This window comes from Primulina eburnea, chromosome 8 (assembly GCF_022965805.1).
Source record: "Primulina eburnea isolate SZY01 chromosome 8, ASM2296580v1, whole genome shotgun sequence".
NCBI lineage: Eukaryota > Viridiplantae > Streptophyta > Magnoliopsida > Lamiales > Gesneriaceae > Primulina > Primulina eburnea.
Genome location: NC_133108.1, coordinates 15,172,541 through 15,196,441, shown reverse-complemented (window position 1 = coordinate 15,196,441; position 23,901 = coordinate 15,172,541). Strand labels below are relative to the sequence as shown.

Below are 23,901 nucleotides of genomic sequence, written 5' to 3'. Positions count from 1 at the left end.
TATTAAGCCCACCACCAACTAGCTAGAACCACTCTAATTTTGCACTAGAAAAATTAGAGCATTTTTCTTTGAGAAGTGTATTATTTCCTCAACAATTGAAGACCAAAAATATGGAGGAGAATAAGATGAAATTTCGGCCATAGCATGTTTTGAGGGAAGGGGAGACTTTTCTTGGTGTGTGAAAAAGTTGTTGTGGTGTCCCAAAAGCATGCCATGCCTTGGACATTGAAAAATTTGTCTCCCAACCTTTCACCTCCCCATGCACATTCTATTTGGGTTTGTAACAATTACAAGGCCCATGGACTTTTATTTAAATGTCTCAAACACATTTGAGAACATTTAACATTTACTTGATTTTACTCAAGCCCACTAGTTTAATAATTAATTCTAATTGGGTTCTACAAGGCCCAATGTAGTTTAATTAATCCAACACTTGAATTAATTTAATTATTTGGGCTCTACTAGGCCCACTAGTGTTTAATTAATTCAACACTTGAATTAATTTAATTTAGTCCATAATAATGTTTATGAAAATCACAATTTTAAAATACATTATTTATTTAGCCAACTTTTAATTTAGGAACACTTCCATAAATTAAAAGTTACATTTCCCTTATAGAAGTCATACTTCTATTTTTCCTTACGCTTATAAACTCATTTATAAGCCGTTCAACACATTGAACTATTTTACTTCTCAACGGCATCTAGAAAGCCAGTACTTGTGTGGCTCTCAATGGTTCATTGATACAACTAGCCGTGGGTTCACATCTCCATGTGATTCGGACTAAACATGTCCTTATACTAGCATACCTCAATTGCTCCATTCTTACTTATCAACCCCTTGATAACAAGAACGTCAGAACTCAAGTCTGATAGTACCCAACCAACCATGTTAAACGCCTAGCAGCATCGCTTACATGATTCCCTAGGTATCAAATGATAGTGCCTGCAAGAACCATTCAATTATGGTTAGCGTACAGTACGGTCCCTTTAACTCATATATCCCGATCGATTCGACAACCATTGGTTTATCGAGAGTTGTCAATGAATCGATACTATGTGTCATGTTGTAGTTGCATCGATGGTGTAATCTATGAAACCCCTTTCATAATTACCACCATAATCTGATCAGAGATTTCAACCTACATACACATGATAACACATAGGATATCCATACCCGAAGGTAAGCGGTGAATACCCGACTACAATGCATCGACTCCTATATGTTTCGACATAACACCCAACCTTGCCACCTGATGACCCCATGAGAGTCGGTAAACAAGTCAAAGTGTAATTCTAGCACATAGAGTCTCAATGTTGTCCCAGGTCATAAGGACTAATGGTGTACAACCATAAACTAAGACATTTCCACTCGATAAGTGAGAACCACTTGGAAAGTCCTTTATGGAGGGTTGTTCAGTGCACTCTACCAGGAGCATCTATCTGCATGCTCGGACATCACAATGTCCCTTACCAATGAAACATGGTACTCACATCGCAGATACTAGTCTCTAACTCGAGCGGCCTATATCCTTCTTAGTGGCGGATGAATCGACTAGAAACCGTTTATAATATACAGTATTACAAATATGAGTTTCATGATACTCATCATATGAGCATCTCATATTCTTTCTACTATTTGTATGTTCAAGGGATTTATCTATGTAACTAGCATGGGTATACAGATAAAGATTTGCCAAAAAAATAATTTCAAATATTATTAAAATAAAGATTGCTTATACATAGAGTTTCATTGTGAACACTCGGACAACACTTGGCTCGATGGGCACCTACTCCAACATCAACTTCTATGGTCATCTTTCCTCGTTTCACGTCAATGATTGCTCCAACAGCAGCTAATAATGGTCGTCCTAGAATGACGTGAACGTCCTGACTATTATCCTTATCGAGTACCAAGAATTCTGCTAGAACTTTCAATTTGTCAATCTTCAGTTAAACATCTTCCACCATGCCCAATGGTACCTTCACTGATTTATCTGCCAGCTACAAGCTTAATTCTTTGGGTTTTATCCTGGTTAGTCCAAGTTTATCGTAGATAGAACTTGGCATTATATTTATGCTCGCGCCTGAGTCACAGATAGCCTTTTCCACTACATGACCCCCTATTTCACATGGTACGATAAATTCACCGGGATCTAGCAACTTCTGAAAAGGATTTTTTCGTTTTCCCTTCTGTAAATTCACCTTCCACCTGCTCTACAAACTCATCATTAGTGTGTAGGTTCTTGAGATCTTCAAGACCTTTTTTCTTTTGAAATTCAGCTTGTAATTGTAAAAATCTCTGGGGGTAGGGAAGTAAAGAGATATCAATGCATTGATTTAAATCACACCTCTCAGATTTCTTACCTCGGGCTCTTTTGGTTGGACTTTCATTCCGAACAGGTTTGAGTTCAACATCCTTCTCTTCTCTACCTACCACACCAATCTCTTCATGATGTATAAAAATGGCATTCACTTCTCTTAGGTTTGGGTCTGCAGTCTTTTGAACTGCACCCGACGGTTAAGACGTGAGTTGCTTCGTTATCTGCCCCACTTGCGACTCAAGGATTTTCAAGGTTGCACCAATACTCGCCATGTGTGTCTCAAGCTTGTCCAGTCTATACTCAGTTCTAGACATCCTTTTACCAGATTCAACAACAAATGTTCCAACTAAATCTTCAAATGATGGTTTTCCTTCCCCATTTGATGTATTGAACCCCGGTGGAGGATTCAACACATTTTCATTATTTGCATAAGAAAAATTTTCATGATTTCTTAATCTTGGATGATAAGTATTAGGGGGAGGGTTACCTCGATATCCTCCGAATCCTCCAAAATTTCTGTTGTTGACGTACTGAGCTTCTTCAGGAAGAGCTTGTTCTTCAGCGACAGTCGATGGACTCTCAGTTTCTGATGTGATTACTTTATTCATCGATGCTATTTGAGTGGTCAATGCAGATACCTGAGCAGTGAGTGACGTAATAGGATCCACAGCATAAACTCCAGCTGTCCTTTTTACTCCTGTCCTTTCAGACGACCACTGATAGCTATTATCGTCATCTGTTCAAGCAAGTCATAAGCTTGCTCGGGAGATTTAGCAAAGATCGTGCCACCAGCTGCAGCATACACTGTTCCTCTTGTTTGCCTATTTAGACCGTTGTAGAATAATTCAATCTGCACCCAGTCTTCGAAGCCATGGTTTGGGCACTTTCTCAACAGCTCCTTGTATCTTTCTCATTCCTCATACAATTGCTCAAAATCAGTATGCCTGAACGTGCTAATCTCAATCTTCAACTGTGCAGACTTTGCAGGGGGGAAGTATTTTGCCAGAATTTTTGTCGCCAGCTCCTGCCATGTTGTGATACTTCCCAAGGAAGGCGATTGGAGCCATCCTCTAGCTTGATCCCTGAGAGAAAACGGAAACAAACACAGTCTAATAATATCATCAGGAACATTATTAATCTTTACCGTATCTGTTATCTCCAAGAAGGTCCTCAAATGAACGTGAGGATCAGAAGTGGCAGTCCCAGCAAACTGGTTTTGCTGAACCATATTGATTAGAGCAGGTTTCAGCTCGAAATTATTTGCGTTGATGGTCCCGTTTCAATACAAGAGTAATGATTGTTGTTCACTAGTCTGAAGTGATCTCTGATAGGTATAGCCTCTAGTGGGATGTGTCTGTCATTTTCTCTGTGTTCAGCCATTGCTTGGATCTCTTTCCTCCTTGTTTTTCTTAATTTTCTCGCAGTACTTTCGATCTCCGGGTAAAAAATCAGCAAGTCTGAGTTTTGCGATCTTAGCATACACTGTCAAGCAGGAAAAATGAAAAACTTTATCAATATAAAATAAAATAAAAATAAAAGCTCTAAATTAAAATCTAGACTAATTGGTAACAATACTGATATAAATTCAAATTTGACACTCCCCGGCAACGGCGCCAAAAACTTGTTGCGTGATTTCTTGATTGCTCGCAAGCGCACGACGTCAATTTATAGTAAAAGGTACTTTTTGAGTAAAAGTGCCGATCCCACGAGGATTGTATATAAAAATGTATATCAGTTCTTGTAATTAAAATAGTCAAGAATTTATTTAGAAAATCAAAAGAGATTTTGTTTGTCTAATCGAACTAATTGAAAACAAAGAATTAATCTAATCATCGAGTTGAGAAATAACAATGAGAGAAAATATCTAGAGAAATGATTTCACCAAGTTTCTACAATAATTATTCCCAGTTAAATTTACATTCATGAATTCCAATTATTTAATGGCCAAGAACACTTAATTATTTTATTCCTCCTTTCCCAAGTGACGAATAAATTGTATCAATCAAACTCCGATTCAATTATTCCTGATAAAATCTAAGTTCAATTGATAAATGCAAACAATGTTCTTACATAAGCCTCGCTAAAGTTATACGCCTTCCGAACGCTATAAACATTCAACGATGTGTCTCTAATGATCTATAATCATAGTCCCTCTCCCGAGTTGTAAGATCAATCAAACAACGCACAATTTATGGCCAGTAAATTGCGGTAAAATAAACACAGAGAACACAATTAAACAACAGCGGAATTCAATCAAATAAACAACTGCGTCAGATCATCGTATCCACAAAGTTACTTCATTGTCTAGACTAGAAAATTAGTTCATGACACATTCTAAATAAAAGCAAAACATGTTTGAATATTTAGACATCGACAAAATAGAAAATAAAGACAAAAGAATCAGATAACAAATTGGAAGTGTCGTCTCTGTCCCCAGATTCGTCGTTCTTCGTCTTTGATCTTGTTCCCTCGCGTCTTTCCTCTCGAGAACGGCTGCGTCGTATGTTTCTTCACCTAGCACGGATGATTTTCTCGTATAGTTCTTTCCCAAGGCGGCTGCTCCGTTTCTCACCTAATTCGCGGCTTTTATAAATTTCTAGAACGCGGCGCGCGAGGTCGCGCGAGTTGTGGTGCTGCCGCGCGCGCCTCTCGGGAGTTCCTGTTCTTCTGTGCGCGAACGGTCGCGCATGATGTCGCGCGGTGGCACGCGAGCTACTGGTTCTCGCATGTATTGGTGCGCGCGCGCTGCGTGTGATGTGGCGCGGCCATGCGCGCACCTCTTTCCGTCATGCTGTTTTTAGGCGCACGCGGCTGCGCATGAAGTGGTGCGGCCGCGCGCGCACATCTGTCGGATGGAGTGCTCGCGGCTGTGCAACTTATCCTCTTTTGCGCACCGCTCTGTTTTCTTGGTCCAATTGGCTTCATTTCCACTATTTTCTTCATTCCTGGAATGAAAGCAAAAACAAACCAAAAACCGCATAATTCTGTTCGAAACAAGCATAATTGAAAATGGATTCTAATATAAATTAAGTGCAAATCTTGCACTTATCAATGGTAGATGCTCATATCCCAACAAATGGAAGCATATGTGTCGTCATTCATTCACTCTATGTGAATAATCTACTTCAGTCATGGTCTCACCATCAATTTTAAGCCTCAAATAATTAAAATATCTTGTAACATAATTATTGTCTCATCATAGCTAAATTGAAACGTATGTGTCTCACGGTATCACCATTCAACAAACCCCTAAGATTTAAATACGTCAACACATGATTGTATTTATTATTTCCAAAATATAACACCCAGATAAGATTATTTCGTGCTTCACTCGTATAATATTATCAACGTTTTCAAAAGAAACTACTGATGAAACACGCTTGTAAATACAGACCATCGAAATCGACTGAACCTCAATTTGCAGTCATCCTATAATTCAAATCTTCAAATATGAAGTTTACGTAAATATTAGTAGTATGTTGCTGAATGTAAGTGAACAAAGGACCTGCATTGTTTACTGGTCGTGGACCATCTGCACCGTCAGGCACGAACCTACATGTAAATTATTTATAAGAAAAACCGGTTCAAACCGCCATCCGGTCCGGTTGCTCGTTGTCTTCTCCTCATCCTTACATTTCATTTCTTGTGGGAAAAGAAATAAAAAAGGAAGACCGACTAAAACAATCGCATATAAACACAAACTAACCCCGGGCTTAAGCAAGTTTCCATTCTTCACATCACCGCCCAGAGTTTTTCCCGATTCGGAATTTTGTCTCAATAACGATTTAACTGCGGAGTATGCATCTCTACAATGCATGGTTGCCACCCCCGGTGGCTGAGGAATCGAAGCGAGAGAAGCTGGCTTTTGCTGGAATCGTTCAGTCTGTTAAGGAGTCATTCAATCCGGACGATCCTGAATCCGTTTATGCTTCTCTTAAATGGGTCTCCCTTCTTGACCTGTAAAGTATTATCACCCTTAATTCTTTATCTTTCTCAGCTTAACCGCATTTCAGTTAATCATTGTTTCTGTGATTGCTTGAATCTGCAATTTTGTGATGTATTGAGTTTTGGCACCCGTCCTCAATTCGGTATTCTGTCTTGAATTTCAGTAGAATTAATCATTTTGGTACTTTTGGCTTCCATTTTCTAGTAGATAAGTGCATTGTGGTCATCCCACTCCAGTTTTAGCATATGGTTTTTTGACTGGAACAGGAATCTTTTCCCGGGAACAATAGAGTTTTGGTTGAGATACTATCTACTGATATAACATAGGAAGGTTCAACAAAAAATTTGAAGTGTTCAGTTTTGTTTAACAACAAAAGTGAAAGTTCTGGTGCGTTCTTCTTTGTTTAGCAACACAATAAAAAGACGAACAAGTTCTGACCCCATTTCTGCCTGTGCCACTTGGAATACGTAATTAATTACATTCTCTTTCATTCACAAACTGGGGAAGTGAAGGGGAATTATTAGAATTTAAGGCCACTTTCGTAATTTGTAGTGTAATAAGGTGTTGAGGAGAGAATGACAATGTGAATTGGCTTTGTATTTGACAAGCAGAGTAAAAACTGTAAAATGGACAGCCTTATGGACCCATGTGGTTATGCTTACAAACTATCAATGTCGACAGAAATTGAAATGATAATGAACCAGGATGGATCAACTTTGATTTGTTTACTGGGAGGCCTTAATTCGGGAGGCCTTAATTCAGACGTAGGTGCCTGGTGGCGGGATGCCTTGGGCCAAGGTTTTTGTCTTATGTTTTTATATTTTAAACATTGTTTCCTCTTTCACTCTCTGCCGCCCTCCTTCTTCTTATACTTATGTTTATTTGTCATGTTATTCCTATTTTTTACGCACTTTGTGTTAATTAGTTTTTTTTCTTTAGTTTTTCTTGATGGATCTCAAGGTTTTCTTTATCAGATGCAGATATTATCTTGTCATACACAGTATGTCTGTTTGATTGTTCAAGTTTTACTCTTCATCCATTGAGCAGTTTTATAAAGGCCAAAAGTGAGCTATCTCTCGAAGATGTCTCTGCCATGGTAGAAATTGGAATGAAACTATTTCAAATATCAGAGAACAAGCTTCATAGTCAGGTTGAGGATTTATGTAATGCTGGTTCCTGCTGGAGGTCTTGTTCACATATTTTTAATACGTGCTCTGATTTTTTTTTTTTTTTGGATGTGATTTCTTTATTAGGTTAGATGGGGAAACCTTCTAGTAAGATTGTTGAACAAATACAGGAAAAAACTGTCCTTGAAAGTTCAGTGGAGGCCTCTATATGAAATTTTGGTTCACACACATTTCTCAAGGTGAGCTCATAATTGGGACAGCTATTTGGTGTTAGTGATTCTATGAAGACATGGTTTCACTGGGTTGAATAAACATTTTTGTTACATTAGAACGTGGCATTAAATTAAGCAGTTCTTTTATATACATACGAATTTCTTTTCATTCACTTAAGCACAGTGGTTTCTTTCCCTTGTTTGCCATGTTGCATGGACTAATCATGACATGGCTTTGGGCACATTTATGTTATCAACCTCGGGGTTCATTTAACATTGTAAAGCTTACACTGCACTTGTCTGGATGTCTATGTTGACAGAGGTACTTGAGCTTTACCAGATGATTCATGTAAATAATTGTTTTGTGGTTAGATTTTTTTTAGTTCTCTATAATTGTCGCATATATATTACAATCAAAAGGTTGTCAGAGTCCTGTGCTTTATGGTATTCTATGGTGTCTTCTACTTTTGTTTGCAAATAGTACACATACAAATTAGGTCTCACTTTCTGATACAGGAATACTGGCCCAGAAGGATGGAGATTGAGACAACGACATTTTGAGACAGTAATTTCTCTTGTTCGATCTAGTCGGAGATTTTTTCCTTCAGGTTCCGCCTTAGAGATATGGTCTGAATTCAGGTATTTTTGTCGTTTATCTTCTTTGAAATTTATTTTTTAATGTTTGAGACATAAATCACGAGTTTTGCATTATCAATATCAGGAGGATAATGAGTTGAAGTAATCTGTATCATTAAAAAAGTATACATTTCTTGTATACTTAAAATTGTGCCACTCATTTGACCAGATCATCGGATGTGTGACACATAGATTATAGTGTGTGTGGGGGGTGAGGGACAATTTAAGTGACTCAACTTCTGATTACTTGACGAAAAACAAGATGAGCTATGTCACTATCGGATGAAAAGAAGGTTTTATATAACAGGCCGAGTATTTTTTTGCTTAGATGCAGCGTCGCACACAAATATGATATAGGATTTTTTGTGTCTTGAGTTATGCTCAGGAATTTTTTTCAGGAAAGGATGCTAGTACCTCTGTAGTACTTCCTGGTGCATTATATCATATACTCTCTAAGAATGGGAATCTATAGCATCATAACAAGTTGGCTTATTACATACTCAGTGGAGATTACTTCTCAGATTTATTTGCTGCTTTTTTATTTGTTTCTTTCTTCTTCGAATGGCTGTAGGTTAAATAGTTAGTTAAGTTTTTTGATTTCTAACTTCATCATTACTCATTTTGACTTTAGTTACCTTTTTATTGTTTAATTTCTTACGAGTGCATGCAACTTTTTAATTTTTGGTTTGACATGACTTCAAGAAACTGCATCTTTTAATTTATAGCCAATTGTTCATGTCTTCTGTTGATTTGACTGTTCAATATTTTTTTCTTTATTTTAGTCCTGACTTGTGGTTCTGATCTCGTGAACCGTTGTTATTCATTGTTTGATATTATTTCTGGGAAAAAAGAGCAACTTTTGCCTATCCATTACATTCTTCCGATGTGTTCAATGAATTTTATCTCAATTATTAGTTTTTAACACATGCTTTATTGGATGAAATACATTTTCAGATCTCTAATGGAAAATCCATGGCATAATGCTACTTTTGAAGGTGCTGGATTTTTGCGTCTTTTCCTCCCTACAAACTTTGAAAATAAGGATTTCTTTCTGCGGTAAACGACTACTTTGTTTTTGTAGATTATTTTCTGATGACTTAGACGTTACTTCATCATCATCTTGATTTTTTCCCCTTTCATTACAGGGAATGGGTGGGAACATGTTTAGATAATTGGGGTTCAATACCAAACTGTCAATTTTGGAATAGCCAATGGGCCTCTGTGACAGCTCGTGTCATAAAGAGCTACAGGTTCATTAACTGGGAGGATTTCACACCAGTTTTATTCAATATATATTTGAATATGTTTGAGGTAGAATCTGTTTAGTTAACAGTTTTAGCTGGTGTATTGTCATTTTTTAAATGTTAGTTAATAATAATATATGCGTTACTGGAGATTTTCTACTTCATTAATGGTTACCACAAGAATCATCAAAAAGTCCCCTGAGAACTAGGTGCTGCCATAGAAGTCAGCTAAGCCCCAGTTAGTGTGCTTGGTAGGTTTTAGCAGGAAGTTTGGCAGACTGGCTTGACCTCTAGGGTTCAGATTTGTTTATACTTATTTAATATACATTTGATGCTATGTTCGTTAATTGAGTTTCAACTCGTACTCTGCTTTCTATCTCTTATTTTCCTATGATCTGTTTCGAGTTTTGAGGAATAGCGAATATTTCATTTGTCAGATTGTATTCTTCATTTACAAACCAGTCATTCATTTCATATAAAAGAATCAAAGAATAATTTATGGTTGAGTATACTGTTGGAATCAATACAAAATCATGAAACATTTGTCCAAGAAACTTATGTTCTGAAATGTGTGCATGCATGATATATGTGTAGGTGCCTGTGGCAAATGGGAGTGGTTCATGTCCTTTTTCTGTAGATGTTCCGAGGAACACGATATTTCTATTTGCAAATCGAACTGGCATACCATCAAAGGCAGTTGCTAAATCAATTGTAAGGCTTGTGTTTACTACCTAAGCAATCTAGTGGTGGTCCACTGAACTTGAAGTAATGGTTTTAATTACTTTATCTAATTGCTAATGCAGGTGTATCTGTTGAAACCTGGTAGCTTGGCTCAAAAGCACTTTGACGATTTAGTCAACCTTTTAGAGCAGTTTGTTTTCTAGAATTTTATTTACATTTTTTTTTATACAAAATGTTGGTTTTATGCATCGCAATTTATATGTTTTGTTTTTCGATTTTTTAGATATTACCATCCTTCAAATGGTGGTCGTTGGACTTATTCATTAGAACGGTTTTTGTTTCATTTGGTGAATTTATTCCAGAAGCGGTTGCATCAGGAGCAATTGTAAGTTTTCTTCAATACAAGAGTACTATTATGCAATGTGTTGGTATACTTTTTGATGAGTCATTGTTCCAGGAGTAAAGATGCCGGTGAGCAATCTGAACTATTCATTACCCAGGTTGATAAGGTTTCTTTTGTTAAGACCGTGCTGAAGTTGATTGACCGGGGTCAGTATAGCAAAAACGAGCAGCTTTCTGAAACAGTTTCCGCCGCAACTTCTATTTTGTCATACATAGAGCCATCATTGGTTCTGCCGTTTTTGGTGTCTAGGTTTCACATGGCTTTGGAAACTGTAAGTTGCATATATGAGTTAACAGTTCCACATTTTGGAAAGATAACTGATTTTTCTCTCTCTCTTCACTTCTAAATTTTCAAATCAATATATGTCCGTGACAGCAGCATAAAGTTAAAAACCTACTTTTTTGTAGTCATGCTGACAACTTTATTCATGATCAATTTAATGGTATTATCAGATGACAGCCACCCACCAGTTGAAGAGTGCCGTGACATCTATAGCTTTTGCCGGGCGGGCACTGTTTTTAAATGCTTTATCTCCCTTGGATGTGAATTCAACTAGTGTCAATGGACCTGATCCATATGCTGATCTGCTGATGGTTGCTTTGTCCAACGCATTACTTGGAATGGATGCCAATGATCCTCCTAAAACCCTAGCAACCATGCAACTGATCGGTTCCTTATTTTCCAGCGTGAGGGATCTTTTCACTACACATATCCTTAACACATGAGCTGTTCGGACTGAGCTCGATCATCTTTTGTTTGCAGATGTCTACCTTGGAAGATAATATGAATGGAGCTTCAGTAATTCCTTCAATTCGCTTCTCGGAGTGGCTTGATGAGTTCTTATGTCGACTATTTTCCTTACTTCAACACTTGGAACCTAGTGGTGTCCTGTAAGTAATTATATTTGCTTTTTTATCTAGTTGCCTATACACACATTTACATATGCACGCACAGTCTGTAGCAATATGTAACAGCTTCTCTCAGACATTACCGTCGGTCTAAGTAGCCATTCTTGCTGCAGGAATGAAGGCATTTATTCACCAGCAAGTTCAGGGACTTTCCTGGTTGAGGATGGTCCCTACTACTTTTGCATGCTTGAAATAATGCTTGGGAGGCTCTCAGAATCTCTCTACAAGCAGGTGATTTCGATATCAATATGAGTTTCTTTGTATTTAAATTTTTGTTTGAAAATATTGTTGTGAGATTGCAAATAATATCAAACAGGCACTTAAAAAAATTTCCAAGTTTGTTGCTACAAATATTCTTCCTGGAGCAATTGCAGAGGTTGGACTGCTTTGTTGTGCTTGTATTCATTCAAATCCACAAGAAGCTGTTGTTCAGCTCGTTAAACCAATTTTAGAGTCAGTTATGTCCTCATTGAAAGCAACACCAGGCACTGGTTTTGGAAGTGGCACAACTTCAAAAGCGTCATCATCTAACAAGGTTATTCTTCTCTAAATGACTCCGATAAGTTTAATTCCCACCAGGATATTTTATCAGCTTATACTTATGTTTCTTTAGGTAAGAGGCACTCTGTCACCAGCTCTTGAGACATCAATTGTTTATCAGTTGAAAGTTCTGTCAGCTGCAATATGTTATGGTGGTCCGGTGCTTCTACATTATGGGAAACAATTCAAAGAAGTTATTGTTTCTGCATTTGATTCAAGATCTTGGAAGGTTTTTCTTCTATCTTATTGACATAAATCTTAGAGAGTTCTGCACATACATCTGGTCTAACTGTCTAAGTAGTTTGTTTAACACTTGAAAGGTAGTTGAGGGAAACTTTCAAGCATGAATTTTAGAGGCTAACGGGATTCATTAATTACATATTTCTCTAGTATCCGGAATCTCCAATGCTATTCCCCCAAGTTCTACATGTTTAAATGAGTTAGTGATTTAATTTTGAGAAGAGACGTGCAACTATTTCTGAAGGTGTGGTAAAATTATGTTACTCTTGATCCAAGGCACAAAGATATTAGATCACCTGTGTATTCTTGTTGTTTGAAAATGCTAGATTTATTTTTGCCCATCATGATGGATCACAAGCTGATTTGAATAGCATTTTTTTATTGTAGTATTTTTTTTATGGTTAATTTGAGGTTGGTTTCTTGCTAACTATACAATATGGAGTAACACAGTTGGAATCTACTGAGTGGAAAAAGAGTGTCATCTCATTGTTTGATAGCACACATGAAATCCTATTCTTATTCTGGTTAATTGTGACTTCATGCATTTGGTATCCATGCTAACTGTATTTGTATGCCCTAGTAGAGTCGCGGAAATGTTATTAGAAAGTGTATGATATGGAACTTAACTCAAGCAGAATTTAGTGGGTGAAGAAAATATTCGTTTGTTTATGATTAGACACAAGTATTAAGCCGTATTCTTATCTAGGTGTATAATTCCTTCATGCACTTGGGATGGTAATTGGATTAGTATGCCTTGGTGGAGTTGTGGGCATCTTATCTATTCTTTTCGGTAACTGTTCTTGGAATTCGAAATTGGATGTTTATAAAGTTTTGAAAAAATTGCAGGTCAATGGGGCTGGTGATCACATCCTCCGTTCTCTTCTAGGCAGCCTTGTTCACTATTATCCCATGGATCAGTACAAGTATGCCAACTCTTGTCACATTTGGTTCAGATTCTTTATGCGACATGTGGGCAAGCTATATGTCAATTTAGCACGCTTGTTTTTGACTTGTGTTGTAATATCATGTCTTTTTAGGTGTGTTTCGTCTTACTCTTTTGCTACTACACTGGAAGAATGGATTGATGCAAAAGATTTTTCCCTTGATAAGCCACTGAAGTCACCAAAGTGGCATGTACCTACTAAGGAAGAAATTCAATTTGCAAATGAGCTACTGAAAATGCACTTTGAAAATGCATTGGATGACCTGTTAACAATATGTCAGACCAAAATCCACTCCGATGCAGGTAGTACCTGGTTGCTCATCTTAAATAAGTTTATCTGTGCATGTAGCTTCCATAAATGTTCTTTTACCAAACTGCTTGGTACTGCTGTGGAGCTTTATACCATAAAGTTATATATACGACAATTTAGCGAGATACACATGCGTGCATAATTGTGTTTATGAGTATGTGATCTAAGGCTCTATTGATGGCTGTAAGTTGTCATTGTGGAATGCATTACAGAAATGATTTCGTGACAACCTTGATATCTAGTTTGCATTTACGTACCAAGAAGATAAACACAAGTTTTCTTTCTGTTTTCCTGTCCTAGAGTCATCAGTAAAAGATTCTATAGTTTCTTTGCTATCTTATTGACTGACTATGTACTTTAACTGCCAGGAGAAGAGAAAGATCACTTGAAAGTGACGCTTCTGCGTGTTGACTCTTCATTGCAAGGTGTTCTATCATGTTTGCCTGATTTTGCACCATCGTATCGGAATGGAATGGGCAATGATGCAAGCAATGTTCAGTTTTTGATTGCTGGAGCCACAGGTTCATGTATTGGTAGCTCAGAATTACGACAAAAAGCTGCTGATGTCATCCACGAAACTTGCACGTATATTATGTTTCTTTCTTTCTCTGCTAGTGTTGTCTCCTTGCAATCACGTTGATGCTAACTTATCTGAAACTCATCATTGTTGCAATCCTGCAGATATTTGCTGAAGGAGAAGTCTGATGATAGCATTTTGTTTCTACTCGTCATTCGTATAATGGACACATTAGGAAATTATGGTTGGGAGACCTCTTAGACAGTTCTCATTTTTGTTTCTTCTTGGTGTTTGATATCATGCGAATTATTTGTTGGTAAATCCTCCAGGAAGTGCTGAATATGAGGAGTGGTCGAATCACAAGCAAACCTGGAAACTGGAATCAACTGCCATTGTAGAACCACCAATCAATTTTATTTTGTCATCTCACTCTAAAGGAAAAAGAAGGTAATGAATCCACTGTTATATCCTGTTGCTATGTCAAGGTATGTGTATTTTGATTCTGTGTGCGTTATATAGGCCTCGGTGGGCAATTATAGACAAAGCTTATATGCACAATACGTGGAGATCATCGCAGTCATCATATCATTTATACCGGGCTTCTGGGAACATTTTTCCATCTGACCATTTGACTCTGCTAATGGACGATCTTCTTAAGCTCGCTTTGCACAATTACGAAACAGTTAGAGGGTAAGTGTATTACTTCTTTTTTTTGCCTTTGTTTTTCTGCTTGAATGATATGGGAATTGAGAGATTAAGAAGGTTATCCTTTAATCTCGTTTTGTACTATATTATATGTGGAATTCTAGTTTCAGCATTTTTGAGTGGTAATCAAACTCTCTCCTCTCTCATCATGTCAATGTACATGTAATTCCAACCAAAAGTTCTCCACTTCCTTTTTCCTTGATTATTATATATTTCTAAATTGTTTGTAATATCCTCAGAATGGCAACAAAGTGTGTCCTCAAAATGATGAAAAGATGGCCATCAACAATTTCAAATTGTGTGCTCACTCTTTCTGAAAACTTGAGAAATCCCACCTCGCCTGAAAATGCAGTCTTAGGCTCTTGTGCAATACTGTCATCCCAAACGGTTCTCAAGCGTTTGACGGTACAACTTTTTTTTAGGTAATTTGCGTCAAACACTGTAAAGTTACTACATGCTAATTCTTCTCTTCTTCTCCCTTAAATCCAGGACATAAAGGCTCTTTCTTCATTTCTTTGCGGAATTTTGTTCAGGTAACATTTTATGATGTTTACATAGTTTTCGCTCCAAAAATCGCTTTTCAATGAATGACAAGAATTTTATTTAACATCTTGTTGCTTGTAGTTCCCACCATGAATCACTGAAGGCTCAGAAAGCAATTACTGAGGTGAGATTGTTTGATTCATCCCACCTTTCCCTGTGTTTTAGCCGGTTTAAATTTTCAAGATTACTCCTCAAGGAGTTTTTAGACCATATCCTATATGTGAATAACATTAGATGTGATGATAACAGCTTTTCGTCAAGTATAATATTCATTTTTCTGGAGTATCAAGAAGCTTTTCCCGGGCAACTGGCAGTCATGCGGATGGGACTGATTTTACAGATCTCATTACTGAGATTGGTTCTATGAGTTTTGAAAGCTCCAACTTGCATTGGCGGTACATATTGTTCTCGTTATGTTTATTGGAATTACTGTTACTTCTATTTTCTTGAATGGGTTATTGATACTGTTGTTGCAATATCATCATCCTTAGGTTATAGAATGTACAGTGTCAGGCATTATGCATATCCTCTGCTGTGACTTCCAGATGTGGTTACTTTCCTTTTGTGGTGTGCATACCTACAGATTTGATTAAATTATTTTGTTTTAATTTCAGGTATAATTTAATGGCTAACAGAGTTCTGCTGTTGCTGGCTATGGCTTCTAGAAATGATCCAAATTCATCTAGAGAAGTTTTGAGTGAAATTGCTGGTTTGTAATTAATATCTTGTCATGCCTTCTATATCTGAGTGTACTAAGCTGAAGATTGGTTTCTTATTATTTGATTGCTTTATTATCCATTACATTTTCTATCTGCTGTTTAATTAGTAAAATTCAAATTTTTCTCTGATTCTATAATGTTCAAATCCTACCCATTTCAGGTCACTTTTTGAAGAATCTGAAAAGTCAACTGCCACAAACCAGGATACTGGCAATTTCTGCTCTAAACACGCTTTTGAAAGAGTCACCGTACAAGCTTCCTGAACAGAATTTAAATGTTAGCGGTGAATTGCAGAGAGATGCTAAGTCATCCCTTGAAGGAGCTTTGACTGATATTTTTCAGGAAGAGGGATTTTTTAACGAGACTTTGAATAGCCTTTCTCATGTTCATATTTTCTCAGATGCAGATGGTGTCAGTTCTAGAGGGCATCATGGGATCAGTTCCTTGCAAAGTTTTGCTGACAAGTCAATAACTCGTTTCTACTTTGATTTTTCTGCTTCCTGGCCTCGTACCCCTAGTTGGATTTCTTTATTCGGAAGTGATACCTTTTACTCAAGCTTTGCACGAATTTTTAAACGGCTTATTCAAGAATGTGGCATGCCTGTTTTACTTGAACTAAAAAGTGCGTTAGTGGATTTTGCGGATGCTAAGGAGAGGTCAAAGCAATGTGTTGCTGCCGAGGCTTTTGCTGGAGTTTTGCATGCTGATGTTTCTGGCGTCTTAGAAGCATGGGATAGCTGGATGGAGGTCAAATTGAAGGACATTATCCATGCGCCCTCTCTGGAATCTATTCCAGAGTGGGCGGCTAGTATTCGTTATGCAGTCACTGGGAAGGGAAAATCTGGAACCAGGGTTCCTCGTTTGAGGCATCAAGTGATTGGCTGTCTGATGAAACCTTTACCTCAGATAGTTGCTACTTCTGTAGTCTCCAAACGCTACACTTTTCTTTCATCAGCTTTCATTGAAGTATCTCCACCACAAATGCCTGAACTTGAAATTCAGATGCATTATGAACTTGTAAATGAACTGCTGAGTAATATGAGTCATTCATCTGCACAAGTAAGCAAAATTATTCCCTTTACACATCCTTAAGAGTGTGCGATGTTGATTTCTACTTGTCGAACTAAGTGCTTTATTATCTTCCATGCCTATGGTTATTGGTTTTTTCTGAAACTAGAATTTATTAAAAATGGATTATTCTTTTAGTAATTTCCATAAGCAATTATCTTCTACTCGGGGATTACAAATAGGGTTTTTGGTACGACTGTGTCTTTCCGTCTAGGCTTGAAAATTGATGGCCAGAGATTGTTGTGATTTACCTGTGCTTTAAAGCTGCGGTTGTGGGGAAGAGATCTATTTTCGGATGGTTGGTGTTATTCCAGCAACCTAGAAAGGAAATTTAGTCAAACCCTGTGCGGAAGCAACTTTTTACAGTTCTCTAGTTTTCGTCGAATATTGTGCTCATGTGTTTTTCCATCCTGTCAATTATTCTATTTTCGCAATTTTTTAATACTTTTAGAGAATTATCTTGATTGTATAATAACAATCAGGAATTGAGAATCCAGCCACAGTAATCTCACTTTTCCATTTTAACCTGTTTGCTACTTTGTTTCCATAATTTTACCTTTCCTTTTCTCTATTTTTTTCCCTATATAATCGAAGTTCTTCTCTTCCCTTCTATTTTTAAGTTATTGATGGTCTTCATCTTTCTTGCGATCCATTTTCTCTTGCTTCTGGACTTGCGTAAAATTCTGCTTCAAATCTTCTTGGAATACCGTTGGCTTATATATGTAATGTTTTTTATGGGATGTTTCTTCTTGTCGTCTTTGGCAAGCGCTTTGAAATGATACGAGTGATTCCAATATTTGTAGTTTCACCACCGGTAGATCATAAATTTGTCCTATTCATAGTATCTGTTGTGCTGTCTTAATCTACACTATGTGAGTGCTCTTAGCAGAAACCAATTTCTCATTCCCATGTGGAAAATATTACTTCTTACACTCTTTTACCCACAAATGTACTGCTATCTTCTGTCAAGTTTATTAGTCTTCTCTGTACAGGTCAGAGAATCTGTTGGTGTTACGCTTGCTATCTTATGCTCAAACCTTCGGCTTCACGCTACTTTTGGTAACGATCACTTGCATAATGTGGGTGCCACATATGCGGATTCAGGGGTTGCAGAATCCTGGGATCAATTTTTAGTAAAGCGCGCATCTGGACTGGTAGCTAATATACAAAACCTTAATGCATTGGAATCTTTGGTGATTCCAACCGGAAATATATCTGAGAATGGGATCTCAGATGACCATTCTAAAGATGATATAAAATGGATGGAAACGGTATTTGTGCTATTAAATTGTCATATTTATCTGATGGGTTGGTTGGTTGGTTGTCATTTAGTAAACAACTAACACAGTTCTTTGCGACGTGGGCAGTTGTTTCATTTTATGATTTCATCTTTGAAGTCTGGAAGATCCTCGGTTTTGCTGGATGTTATTGTGCAACTCATGTTCCCTGTTATATCTTTACAGGTAAATTTAGTCAGTCGCCTTTTGGGGTTCTGCAGTGATTTTTTTCCCATTTTTATTTCTGAAAATGCATGTGATGCAGCACAAGTTTAATGATTTCCCTATATATATATATATTTTGTATCTGGTTGTTTTTTAGATTTATTTTTAAAATCACCTAATAGCAGTTAAACTAGAAATCTAATCATCTGAAAGTGAAGGTCTGGATTAATGTTTGTTGCTGCGAATGAATATTTTTCTCTTCTTCACAGAAAAGTAGATGAAACACAAACAATTCAAACTAAAGTACTAAACTAGCTTTAATATTTTAAAAATTGGATCATTTATTCATGAATTGTTTACATGTTGCATGGTTCAACTAACAGGTGTTTGGATGTATGACCATCTCTCAGTTGTCCATGTATTATTCTAACGATTACACTGTTAACCCTGATTTCTATCATTAGTTTGTTATTGTAGTTTTAAGCTATCATTCGAGTTAGAAAGTACTGCGCTGTAATTTACTACATGCCAAAAAGAAAAGGTTATGTTGGCCTGAAAATTTCTCTTTATATATCTGTTTACAATGCTGTGATTTTTGTTGTGCCCTAAGTCTACAATTAAGCTTGATAGTTGTTCCTGATAGGAAACATCAAATAAAGATCTATCGAATTTGGCGAAGGCAGCATTTGAATTATTAAAATGGAGGGTGTTTGGGGAACCCCATCTACGCAAAGCTGTGCCCATTATTCTTTCTTTAGCCGAAGATCCCAATTGGAGAACTCGATCTGCAACTTTGACATTTCTGCGAAGTTTCATGTACAGGTATCATAACTGATTTTGTAAGGCACAGGCAAGATTATGTAACATGCTCTCATGTTTGTCATAATTCACCTAACCATATTTTAAATTTCTTACACCTTTGATTGATTTTCCAACACTGGCTATTAGATGTGTATTTTTTAGTATCTAATGAGAGACTTGGTTTTCTCAAATGTCCAACTATCTAAATTATTTTTGATTGTTTCTTAAGTATGCATTTTATAAGATCTCCCTGCATTAAATATTTGTAAGTTATGATAATTGTACTAATCTTGCTTTTAGTCATGAATGATACATTGTTAGTCAGCTCCAAAGCAGCCCTACCTCTGTTTCGCAAGTGGGAAACTAATATAGTTGTTAGTTTTAGTATGCCAAAGCTACTCTTTGTGATTTCCTAACAATGTTTAATATTACTTCGTCATCCTGTTCCAGGCACACTTTTATTCTCACCAATGTGGACAAACAGCAGATATGGCAGACCGTAGAGAAGCTGCTGACAGACAATCAAGTTGAGGCAAGTTTCTCATCTGATACATTTCTTGTTTAGACAATTTACAAATTTAGCTATTGGTATCAGTTTACAAATCAAATGTAGCATAATCAATTATCAGTCACATCTCACTATATGAGTTCTGGCAAGTATGATCATCACAAACTCGTTCAGGTTAGGGAGCATGCTGCGGCAGTTTTAGCAGGGTTAATGAAGGGTGGGGATGAAGACGTAGTTGATGATTTTCGCCGTAGGGCTTATGGGAAAGCAAATCTTCTACTTAACAAGAGGAGGCTGAGGTTGTTTTCTTGCTTGGACTTTACATATGCCATGCTCTTTATTGTCCTCCTCCCACCCGGCATTGCCTACCATTACTTCCGAAGATGACTTTAACCCCTTTCCATATGAAATTTTTCAGTCTTTGATTTTTTTTTTTTTTTTGTAATTTTTATGTGCTTGTTCTTCTAGTGAAATGCATATGCAATATGGTAGCTTTTTATATTTATTGTTTACTGAGCTAAGATTAATTTGTAGAGCACTGCTACATGGTTCTTTTATATTTTAAATAGCATTCAAATAGATATAGCCCGCCCTAGAACCTAAAGAAATTTTTAACAATTTGCTAGATCTAAACCTATTTTGTATGCTGCCCTTGCAAGTCATTAACTTGTGCGATCTTTTTTCGAAAATATATAACTTTTTAGCTCGCAATTTTTTCTGATTGACCATTTAACAGGGAAGAAAACCACATGGAAACTTGAGTCACATAGGAATTTTGAAAAAAATACTCCTTTACTGAATTGTAGTAGTTTTGCTCAAATTGAAGAGTGGTTATCATTCTATCCTTTATGGCATTTCCATGTCCATAATGTGGTAATTATTGTTGACCAATGGTATCGGTGTCAATGTATGGTTATTTTACTAGCGTGTAATTATCTATTTCGTAATTTCTTGCATGTGCATAGCTGGTTTGAACATTATCTATGAGAGGAGAGGCAACTTGAATGTGATGTGGGTTTTGGCTCCTGAAATACCACAGTTCTATATGCACTCCATGAATCAGTGTCTTTGTCCTGACCCTTGATCACTCCTTCACTCTTACAGAAGTAAGGTTTCTGCAGTGCCGATGGCATCTATACATGGTTCCATACTTGCTTTGGCAGCTTGCGTGTTATCGGTTCCTTATGATATGCCCAGGTATGTTCGATTCTGGACATATTTATCTCGCACCAAGATAGTCAGGAAAGAGCATATAAAATGAATAGTGGGCGTTATTCTCTTGCACACCGCAATTTACTTTACTCATGTTCGAATAATCTAATATCAAGCTTGTATTTCACCTTTTACTCTGTATGATGTTCTGTTATTTTTCTAAGGTTATCCTGCTTGGTATTTTTGTGGGTGAAATGAATTTCCCTATTAAGATATATGTGAATTAGTCTTAACCTCTGTTTTGAAGATGCAATTTTGTTGAAACTTTAAAACTATTGCTAGTAATTCCATTTGTTAGCTTCGGTTTTTCTGCAGGAACCAGGTTTTAAATATGAATGTTGGAGTAATATTTTAAAACCTTGTTCATTTCTCAACCTGAAAGTTGGAAGATGCTTATATCGGTTTTTTAATATATTACCATAATCAGTGTTCTAGACACTGTATTGACAAGTTGAAAGTACGATGGCTGTAGACACGGGCAAAAGTTCTTTTTTTTTTTGCTCAAGTGATATTCTTTATCTGCAAATAGTAAACGATCTAAAATTATGTCCCAGTTGGTTACCTGACCATGTCACCTTACTGGCTCGTTTTGTATCGGAGCCATCACCCCTGAAGTCTACTGTTACAAAAGCAATTGCAGAATTCCGCCGCACCCATGCTGACACGTGGAATATTCAAAAAGATTCATTCACTGAAGAGCAACTTGAGGTATAGCCATACAAGTGATTTCCTTTTCTACTGAACAGTTGTCTAGTATGAGTCAAACATGAGCTCTTTAATTAATGAGTATATCGTCCATGCTTGCAGGTTCTGGCTGATACATCGTCTTCGTCGTCATACTTTGCTTGATGGACATTGTATTTTAAAACACCTCTCCCCTCACCCAAGGCAAATAGACAAAAAAGGAATAGAAACACAGATACATTATTTGTTATCTTTGTAGTGATGTAATCAGATAATTATTTATAAGGTTTTCTTTACATTTTTCTTATCTATAAGTTCGCTATATTTTTATCTGGAATATATTCTTGCCCCATTTTTCCTAACTCATAGAATTAATCAAATCATCGGATGGTAAATCCCACAAGGAGCAGTCTGAGTTGAAAATATTGGATCCAATTCTTGTTTCTTTTCTACTTCCAGAGTTCTCCCCTTGTTCATCCTCGAGGTTTTCATGCAAATGACCATGCTGGTCCCCTGCAGTGCACGTGCTCCCAGTGCACAAACTCTGGCTCCATGGAGATACATCCCCATGATCTCCAAAAAACGCTAGTTCATAGCGAAATCCAGAATCTGATCCTGAACGAGTGTTGAAAATTCTATCGAGATTCACGGAAGTTGTTCCAATAGGGTCCCAAGGCTTATTTATTGGAAACGAGTCAGGCTCATTTATGGCATTTGACAACCCAGATTTGATCTTTTCAATTGTATCATCTTTATTATCTTCGGGTTTAATGCAAATATTGTGGTTAGATGAAGCTGTTCCACATTGCTGCATCTGGAGGTCGATACGTCTCTTTGTGAGGAGATGAAGCATTTCATCTTTGAAGCACCCTAAGGCTGCTTCAGCCAAATTTGGAGCCTGTTGTGGTGGAAGCGTGGCTATCTCTGTTATGAGGTGAGAAAATGGCTTGTGTGTGACGGGATCAATTCCCATACCGGAAAGCTTCTTCTTGAGTTTGGTGTTCCAATGATTTTTAACATCATTGTCTGTGCGTCCCTGCAGCTGGGCAGCAATTACAGACCATCTGTTTAATACAAGGTAAGCAATTCCTACCGTCAGGAGAACTTTTCATATAAAATCGATGAATAAAAAACGAAATTTAATTGTATGAATCGCTGAAGAACTCTATTTTCTGAGTTCGATGTTACCGGTTTCCGAGGACCGAGTGAAGGGTTATGATAGTCTGCTCTTCTGCCTCTGAGAATTGCCCGTGTTTGAGGTCAGGACGGAGGTAATTAGTCCATCGCAATCTACAGCTCTTCCCACATCTCTGAAGGCCTGGAAATTAATATGAATCAATGAATCATCCAGCATGATAAATTTCTTTGAAGAGTAGTAATGTTATTCTGATCAAATCAAGATCGAGGAAAACCAGCATGCTTGGGAATGAGACGCCAGTTCCTAGTTCCATTTTGAGCAATGTAGGACGACAGTTTCTGGTCTTCCTCCGGAGTCCATTGCCCTCTTTTGACATTCTCCTTTTCACAGCATGGAATTCTACCCATTTCCCAGTATGATTTCAACTACTTTATATGATTTTCAGACAGGAACTTTTTAATATAGTCGGATGTATATTCTATTCTAAAGAGATGAAATACTAAACATGGCGGCGTCAGTTGGTGATTCTTGGTGTTATATCACACTGTGGACTGGACGTGTAGTAGTAGTTAAATAGAAAGAACGTATGCACGGTGGTGGAGTTGCAAATACACAAAAACTGAATGATTTTATTAAAGAATTCAACTCCCCATTGCTCGTGTGAAGAAGAGGCTGGTAGCTCACCTGCAAGACGCCTGGTCAACTCTCTCTCTCTCTCTCTCTCTCTGAATGTTTTATGTGTGTATCTGTTTCCGGGTTGACTGAGGTAACAATAACATGAGGCAAGGAAAGGTGGGTTGGGTGGTTTACAGATTAGATCATACAAAACAACAGGGATTTTTACAGATTTTCCGAAAACCAAGGTTGCTGTTGCATCATGTTTCTTGCAAAAAAATCATGGTCGTCTTTCTTTGATAAAATAATCATGTTTTCCTTAGCATTGCAAAGGTTTCCTGCAAGAGTACATGGTCGGGTTTTATTTCCCTCTGTAGACCGAGTGTGCGCCGCTTTTTTTTTTTTTTTTTTTTGACTTACGAATTGCAAAGGTTT

At 37.2% G+C, this 23,901-nt stretch overlaps 2 protein-coding genes and 1 long non-coding RNA gene across 6 annotated transcripts in view; 2 read left to right on the top strand and 1 right to left on the bottom strand.

Annotated features, from left to right (window-relative positions):
- Positions 1 to 5,963: 5,963 nt before the first annotated feature.
- Positions 5,964 to 22,046, top strand: LOC140838898 (proteasome activator subunit 4-like). 3 transcript variants are annotated; one of them, XM_073205513.1, is made up of 35 exons: positions 5,964 to 6,283; positions 7,318 to 7,420; positions 7,524 to 7,636; positions 8,126 to 8,248; positions 9,200 to 9,301; positions 9,391 to 9,556; positions 10,084 to 10,200; positions 10,293 to 10,360; positions 10,454 to 10,555; positions 10,628 to 10,844; positions 11,026 to 11,259; positions 11,336 to 11,463; positions 11,595 to 11,712; positions 11,798 to 12,016; positions 12,095 to 12,250; positions 13,108 to 13,184; positions 13,299 to 13,507; positions 13,883 to 14,099; positions 14,196 to 14,275; positions 14,361 to 14,478; positions 14,551 to 14,721; positions 14,976 to 15,141; positions 15,226 to 15,269; positions 15,361 to 15,403; positions 15,529 to 15,674; positions 15,894 to 15,988; positions 16,159 to 17,057; positions 18,059 to 18,337; positions 18,434 to 18,529; positions 19,152 to 19,330; positions 19,760 to 19,841; positions 19,992 to 20,116; positions 20,922 to 21,014; positions 21,584 to 21,737; positions 21,837 to 22,046. In XM_073205513.1, exons 1-35 carry the CDS (start codon positions 6,123 to 6,125, stop codon positions 21,876 to 21,878), a joined length of 5,442 nt encoding a protein of 1,813 aa, XP_073061614.1. In that variant the 5' UTR covers positions 5,964 to 6,122; the 3' UTR covers positions 21,879 to 22,046. The 3 variants fall into 3 exon arrangements, with proteins under 3 accessions (XP_073061614.1, XP_073061615.1, XP_073061616.1); XM_073205514.1 differs by lacking the exon at positions 5,964 to 6,283 and having other exon boundaries at positions 7,529 to 7,636; XM_073205515.1 differs by lacking the exons at positions 5,964 to 6,283; positions 7,318 to 7,420; positions 7,524 to 7,636; positions 8,126 to 8,248 and having other exon boundaries at positions 9,201 to 9,301; positions 9,391 to 9,495.
- Positions 22,047 to 22,061: 15 nt separating this feature from the next.
- On the bottom strand, positions 22,062 to 23,258 carry LOC140838900 (transcription factor MYB80-like). The gene is made up of 3 exons (XM_073205516.1): positions 23,126 to 23,258; positions 22,902 to 23,031; positions 22,062 to 22,777 (listed from the first exon to the last, which is right to left on the bottom strand). Exons 1-3 carry the CDS (start codon positions 23,256 to 23,258, stop codon positions 22,072 to 22,074), a joined length of 969 nt encoding a protein of 322 aa, XP_073061617.1. The 3' UTR covers positions 22,062 to 22,071.
- The window catches only part of LOC140838901 (uncharacterized), a 32,230-nt gene continuing 30,606 nt past the window's right edge, over positions 22,278 to 23,901 (top strand). The window contains exons 1-4 of one of the 2 annotated variants that reach the window (XR_012119679.1): positions 22,278 to 22,407; positions 22,503 to 22,647; positions 22,756 to 23,264; positions 23,370 to 23,458. This is a non-coding gene — a long non-coding RNA (uncharacterized lncRNA). Of the gene's footprint in view, positions 22,408 to 22,502; positions 22,648 to 22,755; positions 23,550 to 23,901 lie in introns of those variants that run through there. The other variant, XR_012119678.1, reaches the window with a different exon arrangement.

Excerpts from the sequence above, each read along its gene's own strand:
- LOC140838898 (XM_073205513.1), top strand. The coding sequence starts at position 6,123 with ATGCATCTCTACAATGCATGGTTGCCACCCCCGGTGGCTGAGGAATCG. Across the intron at positions 7,637-8,125 it reads GTTCACACACATTTCTCAAG|GAATACTGGCCCAGAAGGAT; the intron begins GTGAGCTCATAA and ends TTTCTGATACAG. Across the intron at positions 11,260-11,335 it reads TCGGTTCCTTATTTTCCAGC|ATGTCTACCTTGGAAGATAA; the intron begins GTGAGGGATCTT and ends TTTTGTTTGCAG.
- LOC140838900 (XM_073205516.1), bottom strand. The coding sequence starts at position 23,258 with ATGGGTAGAATTCCATGCTGTGAAAAGGAGAATGTCAAAAGAGGGCAA. Across the intron at positions 23,032-23,125 it reads TCTCATTCCCAAGCATGCTG|GCCTTCAGAGATGTGGGAAG; the intron begins GTTTTCCTCGAT and ends ATTAATTTCCAG. Across the intron at positions 22,778-22,901 it reads CACTCGGTCCTCGGAAACCG|ATGGTCTGTAATTGCTGCCC; the intron begins GTAACATCGAAC and ends TGTATTAAACAG.